Raw genomic sequence first — 13,358 nt, forward strand, 5'->3', positions numbered from 1 at the left:
CAATACCTGGCCACTGTCATCATTAACACTCCCTTATAACTCAACTAAAAATAGTACGCACAACAATGCTTCATTCAACTTCCCTTCATCAGAGCAGACAAGGCAAGGGGGGTTTGCGATGCAATAATGAACGCCCAGAGCTGACACATGCACAGTAACCGAGCGCGAGTAATGACGCATCAATTAACGTCGTTTCTTATTCTCGCTGTCCACGCACTGCGAGCGCATGAAGCACCGACCACGATGGCGTAAAGTGTAGGCGAATGTTGCGTGTAGGCTCATGTACAAAAGTCAAAGAGAATATCAAATTCGTAGGCGACACCCGTAGCAAGCCAATTCGGTGAATCGCTCGGGATGAATTACTGGCGACCTATTGGCTACACCTCTATGGGTGGTGCACTACCTCCCGTGGAGCACGTGCTATGTCATAGTTGCACTGAAACTGACAAGATGGAAAATTCACACTGCGCAGAAAGGCAAATGCACACAGACTACAACAACAGGCACGCGCGCACGCACGGACAAAACAAATATCCCCCGTGTAGCCTTAACAGACTGGAGGAGCAAGTGCTGTTAGCGAGCACCTATAAATGCCAGCACGGCACACGAAGGGGGTGGGTGTCCAGCACCACGCCCGGCCGCCTTGGTCTTCCTCTTGGCGATGTTTACACACCAGGTACTCATTTGAGGTTGAGTCGACCTAGAGGGAGGCCCAGGACCGGTTCAGATACTCGTCACCGGTGTTGGCCGTGAGCGGGTATCGAAACCGGGTCGCCAGGTTCGTAGAGCAGCGCGCTAACCGCTACACTGCCGTTCCCCACACGCACGCAGACACACACGCGCGTACGGACGCACGCAAACAACCTCGCTGCAGCTGCCTGCACGTTGCCGTGCGCGAGCGCACAGGGACAGGCGCCGCGCGCGCCACCAACGCTGCTAAACAAACGACCCCGCGCCCGCTCGTCGGGCCACGTCGCAGTTGCACCGCTCTCGCTGGCAGCGAGCAGCGGGGGAAACCGGTGGGTAGATCCGGTGGTGCCCGCCGAGGAAGAGACCCAGGGCAGAAGAGTCGGATGTGAGGGACGCGTCAACCCTACAGGGCCCTACAGGCCTTTACAGAAGAGTTGGGGAGGCCTTCATCTACCAGTGGCTGACGACGATTACAATGAAGGGCTGAGGATTTGAACTCGCAAACCGTTCTGATCGCGTGGTGCACGCTCTAAACACCAAGCCATCCGGCCGACACGGCTGAGAGCTGCGAAGGCGTTGCCCCGGTATCGTCCGATAGCAGCTATGGCCGACACCGGGCAACACGTACCCGGGCACCGTCGCTCATCGACATCGTCGCCGTCAGCCACGATCAACCTGCACTGTTGACAGCGCCAACACCGGGATCCTGTCCCCTCTCTCCATCATTTGTTTGTTCGTTCGATGAAGGCCTCTCCCCAAGCCGTCACCACCTCTGCAATACAGTGATTCGCCCAGCACCTGCACGCGAACTAATTCCATCGCTTCGTCTCCCGGATGGACGTGGCTGTCGGACGCGTTCCATTCCTTGGCTGCTGCTCCCCGTAGCGACACGGTAACTAGGTCACACGGGTTTCCTTAGAGAAGGTCGTGCGAGGTCACGGATGCTCGAGGTCACGGGGTCGTTCGCGGACAGCCCGAGTGGGCGCGCAGGGGGGGGGGGTGTGCGGGGGGGAGGGTGCGGGGGATCTTGGGGTGCGGGAGGTGGGGGGGCCATCGTACCCGAGCAGCAGCAGCGTGCGTGCGGGGAAGCGGAAGGCCGTGAGGTCGTGGCTGTTGGCCGTCTGCTCTGCGCCCACGATGCTGTAGCCGTCCTCCTTCTTCTCCTGCAGGAAGGCGGCCAGCGCGTGCGGCTTCACCTGCGGGAGAGGCGCCGCAGACGTCAGGCTCAGCGCCCGCGCTCCTCGCTCCTCCGAGCGATCGAGGAGTTATTTGGTTACTTGTTGCACGGTGGGGGTGGGGGGGCTCAGGAGTACGGGGCGCCGAGCTGGGACTGCCGAGATCGTGGGGCTGAATCTGGGTGTTGGCCTCCCGTGATTAACCCGGGTTCTCACAATACGAATAAACGAAATTATTTTTTATTTTACAACAAGTGACAGCTCAAAGAAGAGGCTTATCATCACGTGGAAATTTACAGCGGCCAAATACTCTTAAAGCGTGTTTCTAAATGTGGAGAGGAAAAACTGGAGGACCCGGAGAAAAATCCACACGACCATGGGGAGAACATGCAAACTCCAAATATACAGCAGGCGCCTGGGTCGGGATCGAACCCGCGACCTCCTGTAGACCAGGCGAGGGAGATAACATCTCGCCACTGTGGCGCCCTACGAGTATGCATGATGGCATACTCCTCCTGTCAAAGCCATGGAATCGTTTTATGTCGATGCAAAGCTTAATCGCGATCGCGATTCAACACTGCTTCCGATCATTACCATAGACACCACCATTATCACTCACCATCGGCGCCCTTCACGCGACTGCTCGTTCTACCACTTTGCGCAAGATGTAAATTGAAATAAATTTCAACATGCCAGACAAAAACCACAAGTACAATGATGGTGAGTACAGCGATGACAAGTCGAGTGGGCACGAGACAAACACTGAACGCACACAAAATTCTGTCGTTTCACGCTCGACGCACATTGGTCATTGGTCAAACGTGCCGGGGTACAGAGCCCGGTTACGAATGAGGAGACCCCTGACATTTGTGCTCGTTTGAGCATCAATATCCTCGGAAGTTCTGAGCCCTGCAAAGGCCGCGGGCTCGGCTGAAAGGCCACCCCGGCGGCTCCCGTGCGGCGGCACGGCGAGATCCGCAGACGCGCTCGGTCCACCGTGCCGCTCACGGCACATTCCTACATCCCATTCACGCGCACGGTCAACTTGGAAAAAAATAACATTTTCAAACATCGATCATGGTCGTCATCTGAGATTTCTGCACCTTAAAGAACGGGTATCCGTTTATCGAATCCGGAGCTTCCCCGACTTTCTTTTCTCCCGGGCGTGACACGGAATTTACCAGCAGCTGCCGCTGCCGCCGGTAGAGATCAGGGTTAGTGCAAAGCGCGGCTCCTGTCTCCCAGCTGCAATTTAATTCTCTTTTTTTTTCTCCCTTCCAAGACATTTGTTGCTTGTCTTTTTCAAATTGGATTTCTCCGTCTCGGTGCGCCGGGCCTCTCTGCCTGCGCACGGCAAACAAAACACAAATAACCTTTTCTCTAAACTCTTAGTGCGCGTGCCGATCCTATCACGGCCTCGCTCACACGCACGCGGCGACGGACGCCGGCGGCGGACATCGGCGATGCTCGCAAACAAAAACAAGGGGGCAGCGGAGGGGGGGGGGGGGCAGCGGAGGGAAGATGAGAGGCGAGCGAGTCGTGGTGGTGCGTGACGAGCGGGGGCGGAGCCGGTGACACACCGCGGTGCGCTGACTTTCAAGATTTAAGATCGGCCGCGTGGGCTTTCAAATCCGAGCGGAACGTGCGCGCGAGCTGGACCGGATGACGCCACGGATCGAGCCACGGAGGCGCCAATGCTCACCCGCTGGGACGAACATTTCACATCAAAGAGCCGATCCCACCCTGGCCGAGCGGCTCTCCCACCCCGAGTCCTCAGCCGGCTCCCACCTTGCTCCCCCATCAACAGCCAAGGTTCATTTAGTTGCAGTGGCAGGCACTTTCGGGTTTCAATCGCCTACCTTTCACGGCCGCCGAGCGATAGCTCCGCGCGCTCTGTTGTGCCTCGCATCGCAGCGGCACGTTTTTTTAAATTCCGTGAAGTTGAATTCAGCCCATAATGCCAGAGAACAAAAACCCGAATGCAAACAACGGACGAACGAACTCGGCCGAGGACACGTCGAGACAAGACAGCTCGTTCGCGAGGGAGGCCCCGAGCCCCCGCCGATCCCCCGTCGCCGCTCCACCCTCGTGAGCTCCAGTCCCCCGTCACTCCGACGCCAACTGGTTGGGCAGTCGGCGAGCGTGGCACGTGGCACGGGACGCGCGTCGCCGCGCCGCCCCCCGCCACGTTCCGAGAGCGCAGGAGGCGCGTCTCCGGCTTCGGTGGCGCCCGCCCGCTCGCCATCCAGCGCTTCCGAGGCGAGGGGGGGGGGGGGTCGGCGCGTCGCGCAGGCTCCCGCTGGGCTGCGAGCCGGCCAGAAGATGGCAGCACAACAAATCGAATTGACATCATCTGTGCCCGAGGCTGGAGTGCCCGGGGTAAGAATTGTGTTTCTTCTGGGTATGTCGGTGTCGTCTCATATGCCAAACATTCCAGTGCAGCACCCTCCTAAATAAGCGTCTTAATTCTCAGTAATCCTCTCCTGGTGATATTCGTGAGGAACATCTAAATCCCACCCACCCACGCACCCTCCCTCCTATCCCCCCCTTCCTCCCGTCCCTTCTCCGTTTCAGATTTGATTTATGATTACCCTCGAAAGGTGAGGGCCCCAGGGTACTTTCTTATTCCATCCACCATTTCTGTCGAGGAGCAGAAGGCATTCTTCACTTTTCTCCCCAGTCCACCGTCACCACCCCCACCCCCTCTCCTCCCACCCCCTCCTCCTCACTGTCACCACCGGTGTGCTGCGTGTCTCTGTTGTGGTGAGCTTGTGCCGTTATCCACTGGCTCCTGTCCAGCACACGACGCTTCCTGGAACTCAGCCTTCTCCGCTCTCCACGCTTCCTGTTGCTATTATCGTCATTGCCGCACCTCTTCCGGCTGTTCAACAAGCAGAGGTGGCGGCAGTGGTGCCAGAAGCAGCTGCAATATCAGTAGAAGCGACAGTATAATACTGTGAATAAACACCCATGAATGTCTCACAGAGTCTCAAGACTCATGATACCGGAGAGTCCTACTTTGCATGCGAGATCAGTTCCGCGTAGTATTATACTTCACGTGGGAACAAACCGCAGTGTCCGGAGAAAATGCACGCACGCATGTGGAGACCTCGCCCGGCGGTGTGGCCGGGTGGCCGGGTTGGCCCGGCGTTTGCGAGCGCTCGCCGATCGGACCGACGATGACGACGACGACGACGACGATGCAGTCACTTGACACTGCTCCCCCCCCTCCCCCGGCGGGCGCTCGAGACCAAACGGCCCATCTGGTGATTAGCACGGCCGGAATGGAGCCAACGACATCGGCTGGGCGAGTCGGCCGACGTGTGCCAACACGGCGGCCCCCACTCCCCTCCCCTGCCGAGCCCCCAGGATTCCACCTCGGAGAGTGCAGGCAGATGAACGCTCCGTCGCGCCGTCCTGCTCCGCACGCTCAATGAAGCGGATTGGTGCACACGGGGAGGCAGAGATCCAGCGGAGCGGCGATCGCCGTCTCTTGCCCGGGAGAGAGAGGAGAAAGACTGCGCGAGAATTTGCTCCGGTCTATCTTTCTCTCTCTCAGGCAACGCGTTCGGGCCGGGCTACAGGAAAGGCAAGCGTAGCCGCTGCGTGCCGTCACTGTTCACCAGGCCCGCTTCCTCGGCAGTCGCAAGCGCTCGGCTGGCGCCCGCCAAAACTATACACGAACAAATCTCGAAACGAACGCCGTCATTGCATTCAGCGACGCAATCGGAGTTGCTATTCGAGCGAACACCATCCGAGGCAAAAAGATATTAAACACTCTGGCGTGCGCAGCGGAAATGTTAGAATTCATACGACTCTTGCAGTACCCCACCCTCCTACAGCAGAACGCGTTGCCGCCAAAAAATGGAATAAAGACGCCGTGGTGACGGGGACACGTATGGGGTGTTTGTCGATCGACCAGATACTCATCACCGACGCACGACCAATTATTGGCCAAGGCGCGTGCGCATGCCGCTAATCTATTTAAAGACGCAACCCCGCCGCCGCCACCGCGCTCTCGCCCCCCGCCTGCTTCAAAGGGCGCGAGTGCGCGCCGCAATTTGCTCGGCGCGTTCCACAAAGGAATAAAGGGAAAATACAACAAAATAACCGGGCCGCAACGTGCCGAGCCAGCGGCATTGTGGGCCAGATAAAAGGCTTGGCAGGATATGAAGCAGAGGCGATAAACGTGGGGCTGCTGCGGAGGCGCATTCCCCAAAATTTCCGAAAGAGCCCCCCCCACCCCCCCTGAGTTTCCCACCGCGATGGGGGGGGGTGGTGCGAGCTACCGAGCCTCTCTTCTCAAAAGCGCCGCCGACAGCTCCCTGCAAACTGGGCCCACTTAGGAGCACGACGTCTCAACCGAAGCGAAATCTGTAAAACGAGGCAAAATTACAAATTTCGCTGCGTGCGGAATGCTCGCCGAGTGCGGAGGCGGTTCGAGCCGTCAATTTGCACCACGCACCCCTTGCGCGGGGGGTCGGGTTTTTGGAGCTGCCGCACGGCAGAGCCGTCGGTGCTGCGCTTTGATGCCTGGCGGCGGGGCGAGTGGGGCAGACGCAGTGCAAGCGGCGACCGCGGCGATTACGCCTGTGGGCAAATTGGACGCTGGGGCAAAATTTCATCGGCAAAGGTGGCCGCCAGCAGTGGGGGGGGTGGGGTTTAATGGTAGCAGTTGGAGAAGTAAACACTGGAGGCCAAACGATAGTGTTATCGCTTGACCAGGTGATATGACAGGCGAATCGGTGAGCAGCGCGTTATGATGAGGGCAGCCGTGGCTGCGGTTGTAACTCCTCCACAGCCCATCACCCACCTGCCTCATGATAATGGACTGAACTCAACATTGAATTACGCTCGCAAAGTCATGGCTTAAACCTTCCACAGCTATTCAAAGCCAGTTTCAATGTGCGGGCGTGGTGATTATATAACCCATATACATTGCACAAGCAGCCTGGGCCCCGCGCTTAATTTAATCATTGCTGCCGTTTAGTTCGCCAGGTGAGCGCCCACCGAAATTCGTTATCTCGTTCGCAAGGAATGGATGATGGAGGTCACAGCTGTTTGGAAGGTTCAGTGATTGTAAAAATTTGCATTATGGGCCATTTCCCCTTAAATGTTGTCCAATTTTGCATTTGGCATTGTCATGGGATGCAAATACCTTTCCACGTGGTATTCTGACAGTGAGCAGTGTCAGAGAACATACCTCAAAGCTGACATTACAGAACCCCTTCTGAGCCATAACAGGCCTCTTCATCTATATAAAGGGCAACCTTTTACATGGGTCACAAATAAAGTTTTGCACATATCAATAAAACCAACATTTATTCACCTCTAAGAGTTTTATAACTCGAACTAAGCGCACAATTCGATGTAATCATTATTTTTGTGTGCGTGCGCGCAGTCATTGGCACACCAGCTGAAACTCACTGCCATTGCGAACCTGGTTTGAGCACGGGTGGCTGGCTGCATGTGAACCCAGGATACCGGCGGTACCGGCTTAGCACCGCGATCCGGCATCGGTCCCTGGAGCCACCACGGCAAATAAATACGTTTTGGTCCTTTGATGTCAGAGTCATGGTGACCGACTCTGGCAGAGACCCTACGGCCTCTGTAAGACTCGCTCTGCAGCGGTTCACACGCTTGGGAATTCCCTACAGACAATACCAGAGATTGGGTTACGACAAACTCTTCAGCGCCACAACAGGAAGCAAATACTCCACGTGTGTATGTTGAACTTCTTTCGCACTGTACGTAGCCAACCATGTTAATCGGAGGTGTGGGGGAAGGACAACAAACTAAATACAAAAAGCAGTTGTTAAAGAAATGAGTTTTGAATGTAGATTATTTAAAAGTGCATTGCTCCAGTGGCTTCCTATTATAGAAAGGAAAAGTGTTTCAGAAGGCCGCAGAAGCGCATCTGAAGCGCACGATGCAGTGACCGTCTTTGGTCGATGGCTATAAATAATAATTTACGTGAAACATACAAACAACGCGAAACCGGACCGCTGCTCAGGCACTCTGTTGCCAGGCGTTGCGGGACAAGTGAGGGCTCGGCTTGCCAACAACGGCGCTCGCCGGCACGGCCCGGTGTTGCCAAGACAGCCCTACGGGGGCCGGTCCCGGTAGGGCTGTCCGAGATGTCACGAGGGTGACCCGAATATGCGACGCCAGGTCAACTTCAGGGCCATGTCTCAGATTAAAACAACAACAAACCTTGGCTCTAGCCGTTTGGCTTTAAACAAAAAGACGTAACAGAAAAGTATAATATTTTAGCTCGGGAGAGACAAACTTAACCCATGTAACATTTTAAACATGTATTTATATTTTAACGTCATTTTTGCCGAAGCTGAGGAGGGTCGGGAGACCAGAGTGGGAAGTCGCCGAGGCCACGGAGCCTCGGATGTGGGGCCACGGATCTGCGCCGCGCTGCCGATCCTGGATCCAGAATCGACCCTTCCTGAGACACATGGAATAGCGGCATTCAGAGGCAGTAGGACCGGCGTTTTGACAGCGTTAGTCCCGTCTACAACCCCCGTGCAGTCAACCCGCATAGCCGGCCATTCAGGACGTCACATTTTAAAAGAAGTTAACGGCCCCCAGGGTTGAGACAAACGACAAAAATCCTCTCATTTGAATTTCCTGATGAAATCAAGGTCACAGGCGCACGCCTTGTTGGCGGCAGGTGCCTCCGCGCAGGCGGCAGAGGCCCGGCTCAGTCGTCACGCCGAGCGCGGCTATCGTACACGGCGACAAGGAGCAGGCGGAACACTCGCGCAACTCTCGTTGAAATCAAACGCAGCGACGGAGAACGTTGGAATCTACCTCTGCCGTGACGCACGGTCGCCAGCCGCTGGGATTGAGCCGACAAGGTTTCCTCGGACGGCGCCGAAACAGAGTGAGGATGGGACTTGCCGTTCATTTATAATCCATTTCCTCGGTTCAGGGCGTCACACTGGAGGGCTCGGTGCCCCATCTAACGCGGTGGTCATTTGTGCTGCGCCATCATGGCGAGCCGGATCGTCGCTGCCTGGCAGGAGCATGCCGTTACTAGGCGATGGCATTTGTCTGCGTTCGACCGACGGCCTGGGCATGGCGGCGCGTGCGGACAAACAGCTTTGTGTGACAACTCCGGCACTGCAAGGCGAACACTCAACTTATGAAATGAAGCACGTTTTATAATGCCTGTCAATAAACGGTGTTATTTGTATTGTTGTCGTTATTGTTCCTTGAATGGTGAACAAAGAGTCAACCGTTGTTTTTGTCAACATCCACGTGCTCGTTCCATGTACGCACCAGAGCAAAGAGTCACTCGGAGCAGTCATCTTTGGCCGAGAAACGCATCACATGTCCGTATGTCCGTCACTAGGACCATGCGGTTTGTATTTACATTTTAAAATTGAGGTTTAATAAAAAAAAATATAAAAAAAAACTACGAACAGAATTAGAACTTCAAAGAAGAAAGAACATCATCGATCTATACCTAAACATCTATGTTTAATATCACGATGGCTGGGCACTGGCCACTAAAGTTATAATTGATCAAAGTTGACGTCTTATTTTGAGAGCTTTGGAAGAGAGACGATGGGAGGGAGAGAAGGGGGGGGGGTTGCAGAGTGGAGCGGTGCGAGGGAAGAAGCAGAAAGAGAGGCCTGGTGACGACCTGCAGTGTGGTCAGTGGGTGGGTGGGTGGGTTGGTGGGTGAGTGGGTGAGTGAGTGGGTGGGTGGGTGGGTGAGTGAGTGGGTTGGTGGGTGGGTGGGTGGGTGAGTGAGTGGGTGAGTGGGTGGGTGGGTGGGTGAGTGAGTGGGTGGGTGGGTAGGTGAGTGGGTGGGTGGGTGGGTGAGTGGGTGGGTGAGTGAGTGGGTGGGTGGGTGGGTGAGTGAGTGGGTGGGTGGGTGAGTGGGGAGCAGTAGTGTAGCGGTTAGTGCGTGGCGCTACGAACCCGGCGACCTGGGTTCAATTCTCGTTCACGGCCAACACCAGTGACAATTATCTGAACGAGTTTTGGGCCTCCCCAAGGTCGACTCAGCCTCCATTGGGTACCTGGTGCGGTGTTTAAACATCGCCACGAGGAGGACAAAGGCGGCCGGGCGTGGTGCTGGCCACTCACCCCCCTCGTGTACCGTGACGGCCTTCATAAGTCCTACTCGCTAACAGCACTTGCCCCAACAGTCTGTTAAGGCTACACGGGAGATCTTTGTCTTTGTTGTGACCTACAGTGTGGTGGATGAGACAAAACGGTGAGTCTGGCAGACCGAGTCCACAGCATGGGCGAAGCCACCGACGAGTGACGTTCACCAAGCGTGTTTTTACTCGTGTAGTTATTTTACAGCCCTTTCTCAATCCATTGCTGGATGAAGGTCTCCCCACGCCATGTCAGTCGTGGGAGTTGTTTGACCATACTTCACCAGGGCTAATTCAGGTTTTTGCGATCACTGTGAGAGCCGTGGTCGGGAATAAAACCCGGGGTCACCAGGTTCGTAGCGCACTGCACCTACCGCTGTGCCACAGCTCCACGCCTCGATTCACACATCCCGAGCGCAATAATAGACTTTATTTAATTGGTGAATTCGTTACATCGCTATTTGGCACCGTTTATGACAATTCAACCCTCATAATTAATTCATTGTAAACACGGCTGGTTATTATTTCTATTATATGACATTCTGTACCATTAAGGCACCACTGGAACATTATTGCAATCCCATCCACTGAGTCAGCTTCTCAACGCTCGGACCGATCGCCGGTTTAACTCATGAGACGAAACATCAAGGGGCTTCGAGGGCAGCGGAGGCGCAGGGGCAGCTCAAACACCACTCCACCTGCAATATTCATGCCGGGTAGATATCAGTGTGTCATTTAAATTTTTTTATCGTTTTTCCAAAAAACAACAAAGGCGCAATCGAAGATCATCACCTCCCCAAGGAGAAGGGGAAAGGATGGTAATTGCCGTAAGTCTGCCGGGCTCCAGGGTTAAACCTTCGGTGCCGAAACGCTAATTGCCAGCCGTCACATTTGTCAAAAGTCACATCGAAATAATTAGTCCGAGACTACGTGTCGGTAGGCAAGGCGGCGGTTCGGCAATGTGCGGCATCGCCGACGGTGGGGGCTGGGCGACGTGCCCCCCCTCCCCCCCCCTGCCTTGGCAACGCGGCGGTGGCGCGTGAGAAACGGCACCGCGCGCCACTCGCGCTCGCCGCCTTCGCCGTCGAGCGAGCGACCGAGCGGACTACCTCGGAGGGAAATTGAAAAAGCGACGAGGCATCCCTCGTCCCCGTGTCCGTCAGCCGCGCAGGTCAATAAATCCATCACCGCAGTGCAATCCTCGCGCGTGGTGCTCGGTTGTCATCGCTCGCCGGCAGGCATCGCGACCGCTCAAAGTGGCCCTGGCACGGGTCGCGATCGGCCGCAAATAACGGCCATCATCGGCTGACAAAAATAATAATAATCTAAGACCGGGCGAGCGAGTGCCGCCGAAGGTATTAATGATGCAATTTCTACGTAGCATGTCGAACATTAACACACGCCGCTAAACCAGACCCCAAGGGACCACCCAGTCTCGCTCCAGTTGTTTTCATTCGCAGCCACCAGTCACAGCAGAGCGCGATGAAAACGATCAATAATTGTCGATTCATTCGTCCAAGAGGACCCCATGCCGAGGTGACAGGGTGGCACAGAGGTCAGGGCGCTGAATATATTCAAGCAAAAATGTTCGTTTTCACTAAATTTGTCTAAATTCAATCTCACAGAATTAAAATATCAGTTTGACTGTCAAGTGACAAGCAGATATCTCATAGCAGGGAGCGTGTCGGAGAGCCGGGGCACTCCGCCTCTGGGTGAGTATCCACAAGGCAAGAGCCGTTTGACTAAGGCCGGCGAGGCATCTCCACGCTGATACGAATATTCACACTCCTGTGCGGCAGCTTCTGCAGGTGCACGTCCTTTACAAACAACAGGGATGAGCTAGAATAACATTAAGATATGACACACGCACATGGCGTGTTTACACAGCGCGCTGCGTTGTGATTGCGTTGTGTCTATTCGCCCGTGTGTGCGACCGTTCTCGAAACTCAACACCGCATTTGACAAATCTATCCTTGGTATCCGATGCTCCCCGTACGTAGAACGGTTATCGCATCTGTGTCACGTCCTCAGCAAGCTGCTCATTATATATTTGAACAGCAGGAACGTCAACATTTTGGAGCGACGTGCTTTTGAATGTGTACACGACTGGACTCTTAAACCTCATGTTGATGATTCGTAATTTGAGGCTCATTTAGTTTGGCTCCGCTTGGTTTAGTTATTATTTATTTTTAAATGAATTACGCTTTCATTCTCCACTTGCTTTTTAGCCCAGGTCTAAGTTGAGACCTTGGGTCTCAACGGACTCTGACCTGGTCACACAGAGCACTTAGACGTGAATGACCATCATGAAAACGATGAACTTGTGAGCGCATCGAAGGACATTCGTCACAGGAACATGAATGACACTGGCGGTGTGAGATCATATTTCCACAATTGTATCCCTAAACTCGATTCAGATATCTCACAGAGCATTGGGAACCCTTCGTGTTTAGAGAACGCCCCACAAAAGTAGATATCACAGACCTACCTCTGAAATCCTTTAAAGTTATCTCTGGTCCACAGAGTAGGTGGCAGGTGATCTTGGTCCCACAGAGAGGTGATCTTAGTCAAAATTAAGTTCAGAACTACATTTTATGTGATTTTTCATACAATCAGTGGGTACCGGGCTGATACCATCAACCAACTACACTTGCGAATCCGGTGTGATCACAGGTCGACCTTAGCGGTGCCATCTGAGCACTCTGACCTCTTGAGCCACCCTGGGGCGCCTTTCCAATGCGGTGCTTATTGAAGGGCACCTTTTGTAGTCCAATTAGCACGGTTGGCTACGTACGGTGCGAAAGAAGTTCAACATACAAACACATACGTACAAGAAGTTCAAGATACACACATACATACGCACAAGGAGTTCAACATACACACAAATATGTACAAGATCAACATACACACACACATACTTACAAGAAGTTCGACATACACACACACACATACTTACAAGAAGTTCAACATACACACATACATACGTACAAGATCAAGATACACACACACACATACAAGAAGTTCGACATATATACACACACACAGAGGGTGGCGCGTCACCTCGAGGATGGGCAGCCACTGCTCGGCGGTGACGCTCAGGGCCTGGAACTGGCGGTCGGTCACGTGGTGTCGCCCTCCCAGCACCAGCGCCGACGCGCCCAGGATTTCACAAGTCCGACACAGGCCTGGGGGTGGCACCACCGCACACTAAATATAAAGATCCCCCGTACACCCTTCACAGACTGTTGGGGCAAGTGCTGTTAGCGAGTAGCACCTATGAAGGCCGGCACGGCGCACGAGGGGTGGGTGGCCAGTAACACGCCCGGCCGCCTTAGTCTCCCTAGTGGCGATCTTCACACACCTCTCGAGA

At 54.7% G+C, this 13,358-nt stretch overlaps 1 protein-coding gene across 4 annotated transcripts in view; it reads right to left on the reverse strand.

Annotated features, from left to right (window-relative positions):
• TARBP1 (TAR (HIV-1) RNA binding protein 1) overlaps positions 1 to 13,358 on the reverse strand; it is a 62,703-nt gene that overhangs the window by 1,888 nt on the left and 47,457 nt on the right. For all 4 annotated transcript variants that reach the window (XM_061559526.1, XM_061559528.1, XM_061559527.1 and 1 more), the window contains 2 exons: positions 13,049 to 13,173; positions 1,750 to 1,886 (listed from right to left, as the gene is read on the reverse strand). In XM_061559526.1, coding sequence (XP_061415510.1) covers positions 1,750 to 1,886; positions 13,049 to 13,173 — 262 coding nt within the window. The remainder of the gene's footprint in view (positions 1 to 1,749; positions 1,887 to 13,048; positions 13,174 to 13,358) is intronic.

This window comes from Lethenteron reissneri, chromosome 25, assembly GCF_015708825.2.
Source record: "Lethenteron reissneri isolate LAM-NWPU_2019-01 chromosome 25, ASM1570882v1, whole genome shotgun sequence".
NCBI classification, from domain to species: Eukaryota; Metazoa; Chordata; class Hyperoartia; order Petromyzontiformes; family Petromyzontidae; genus Lethenteron; species Lethenteron reissneri.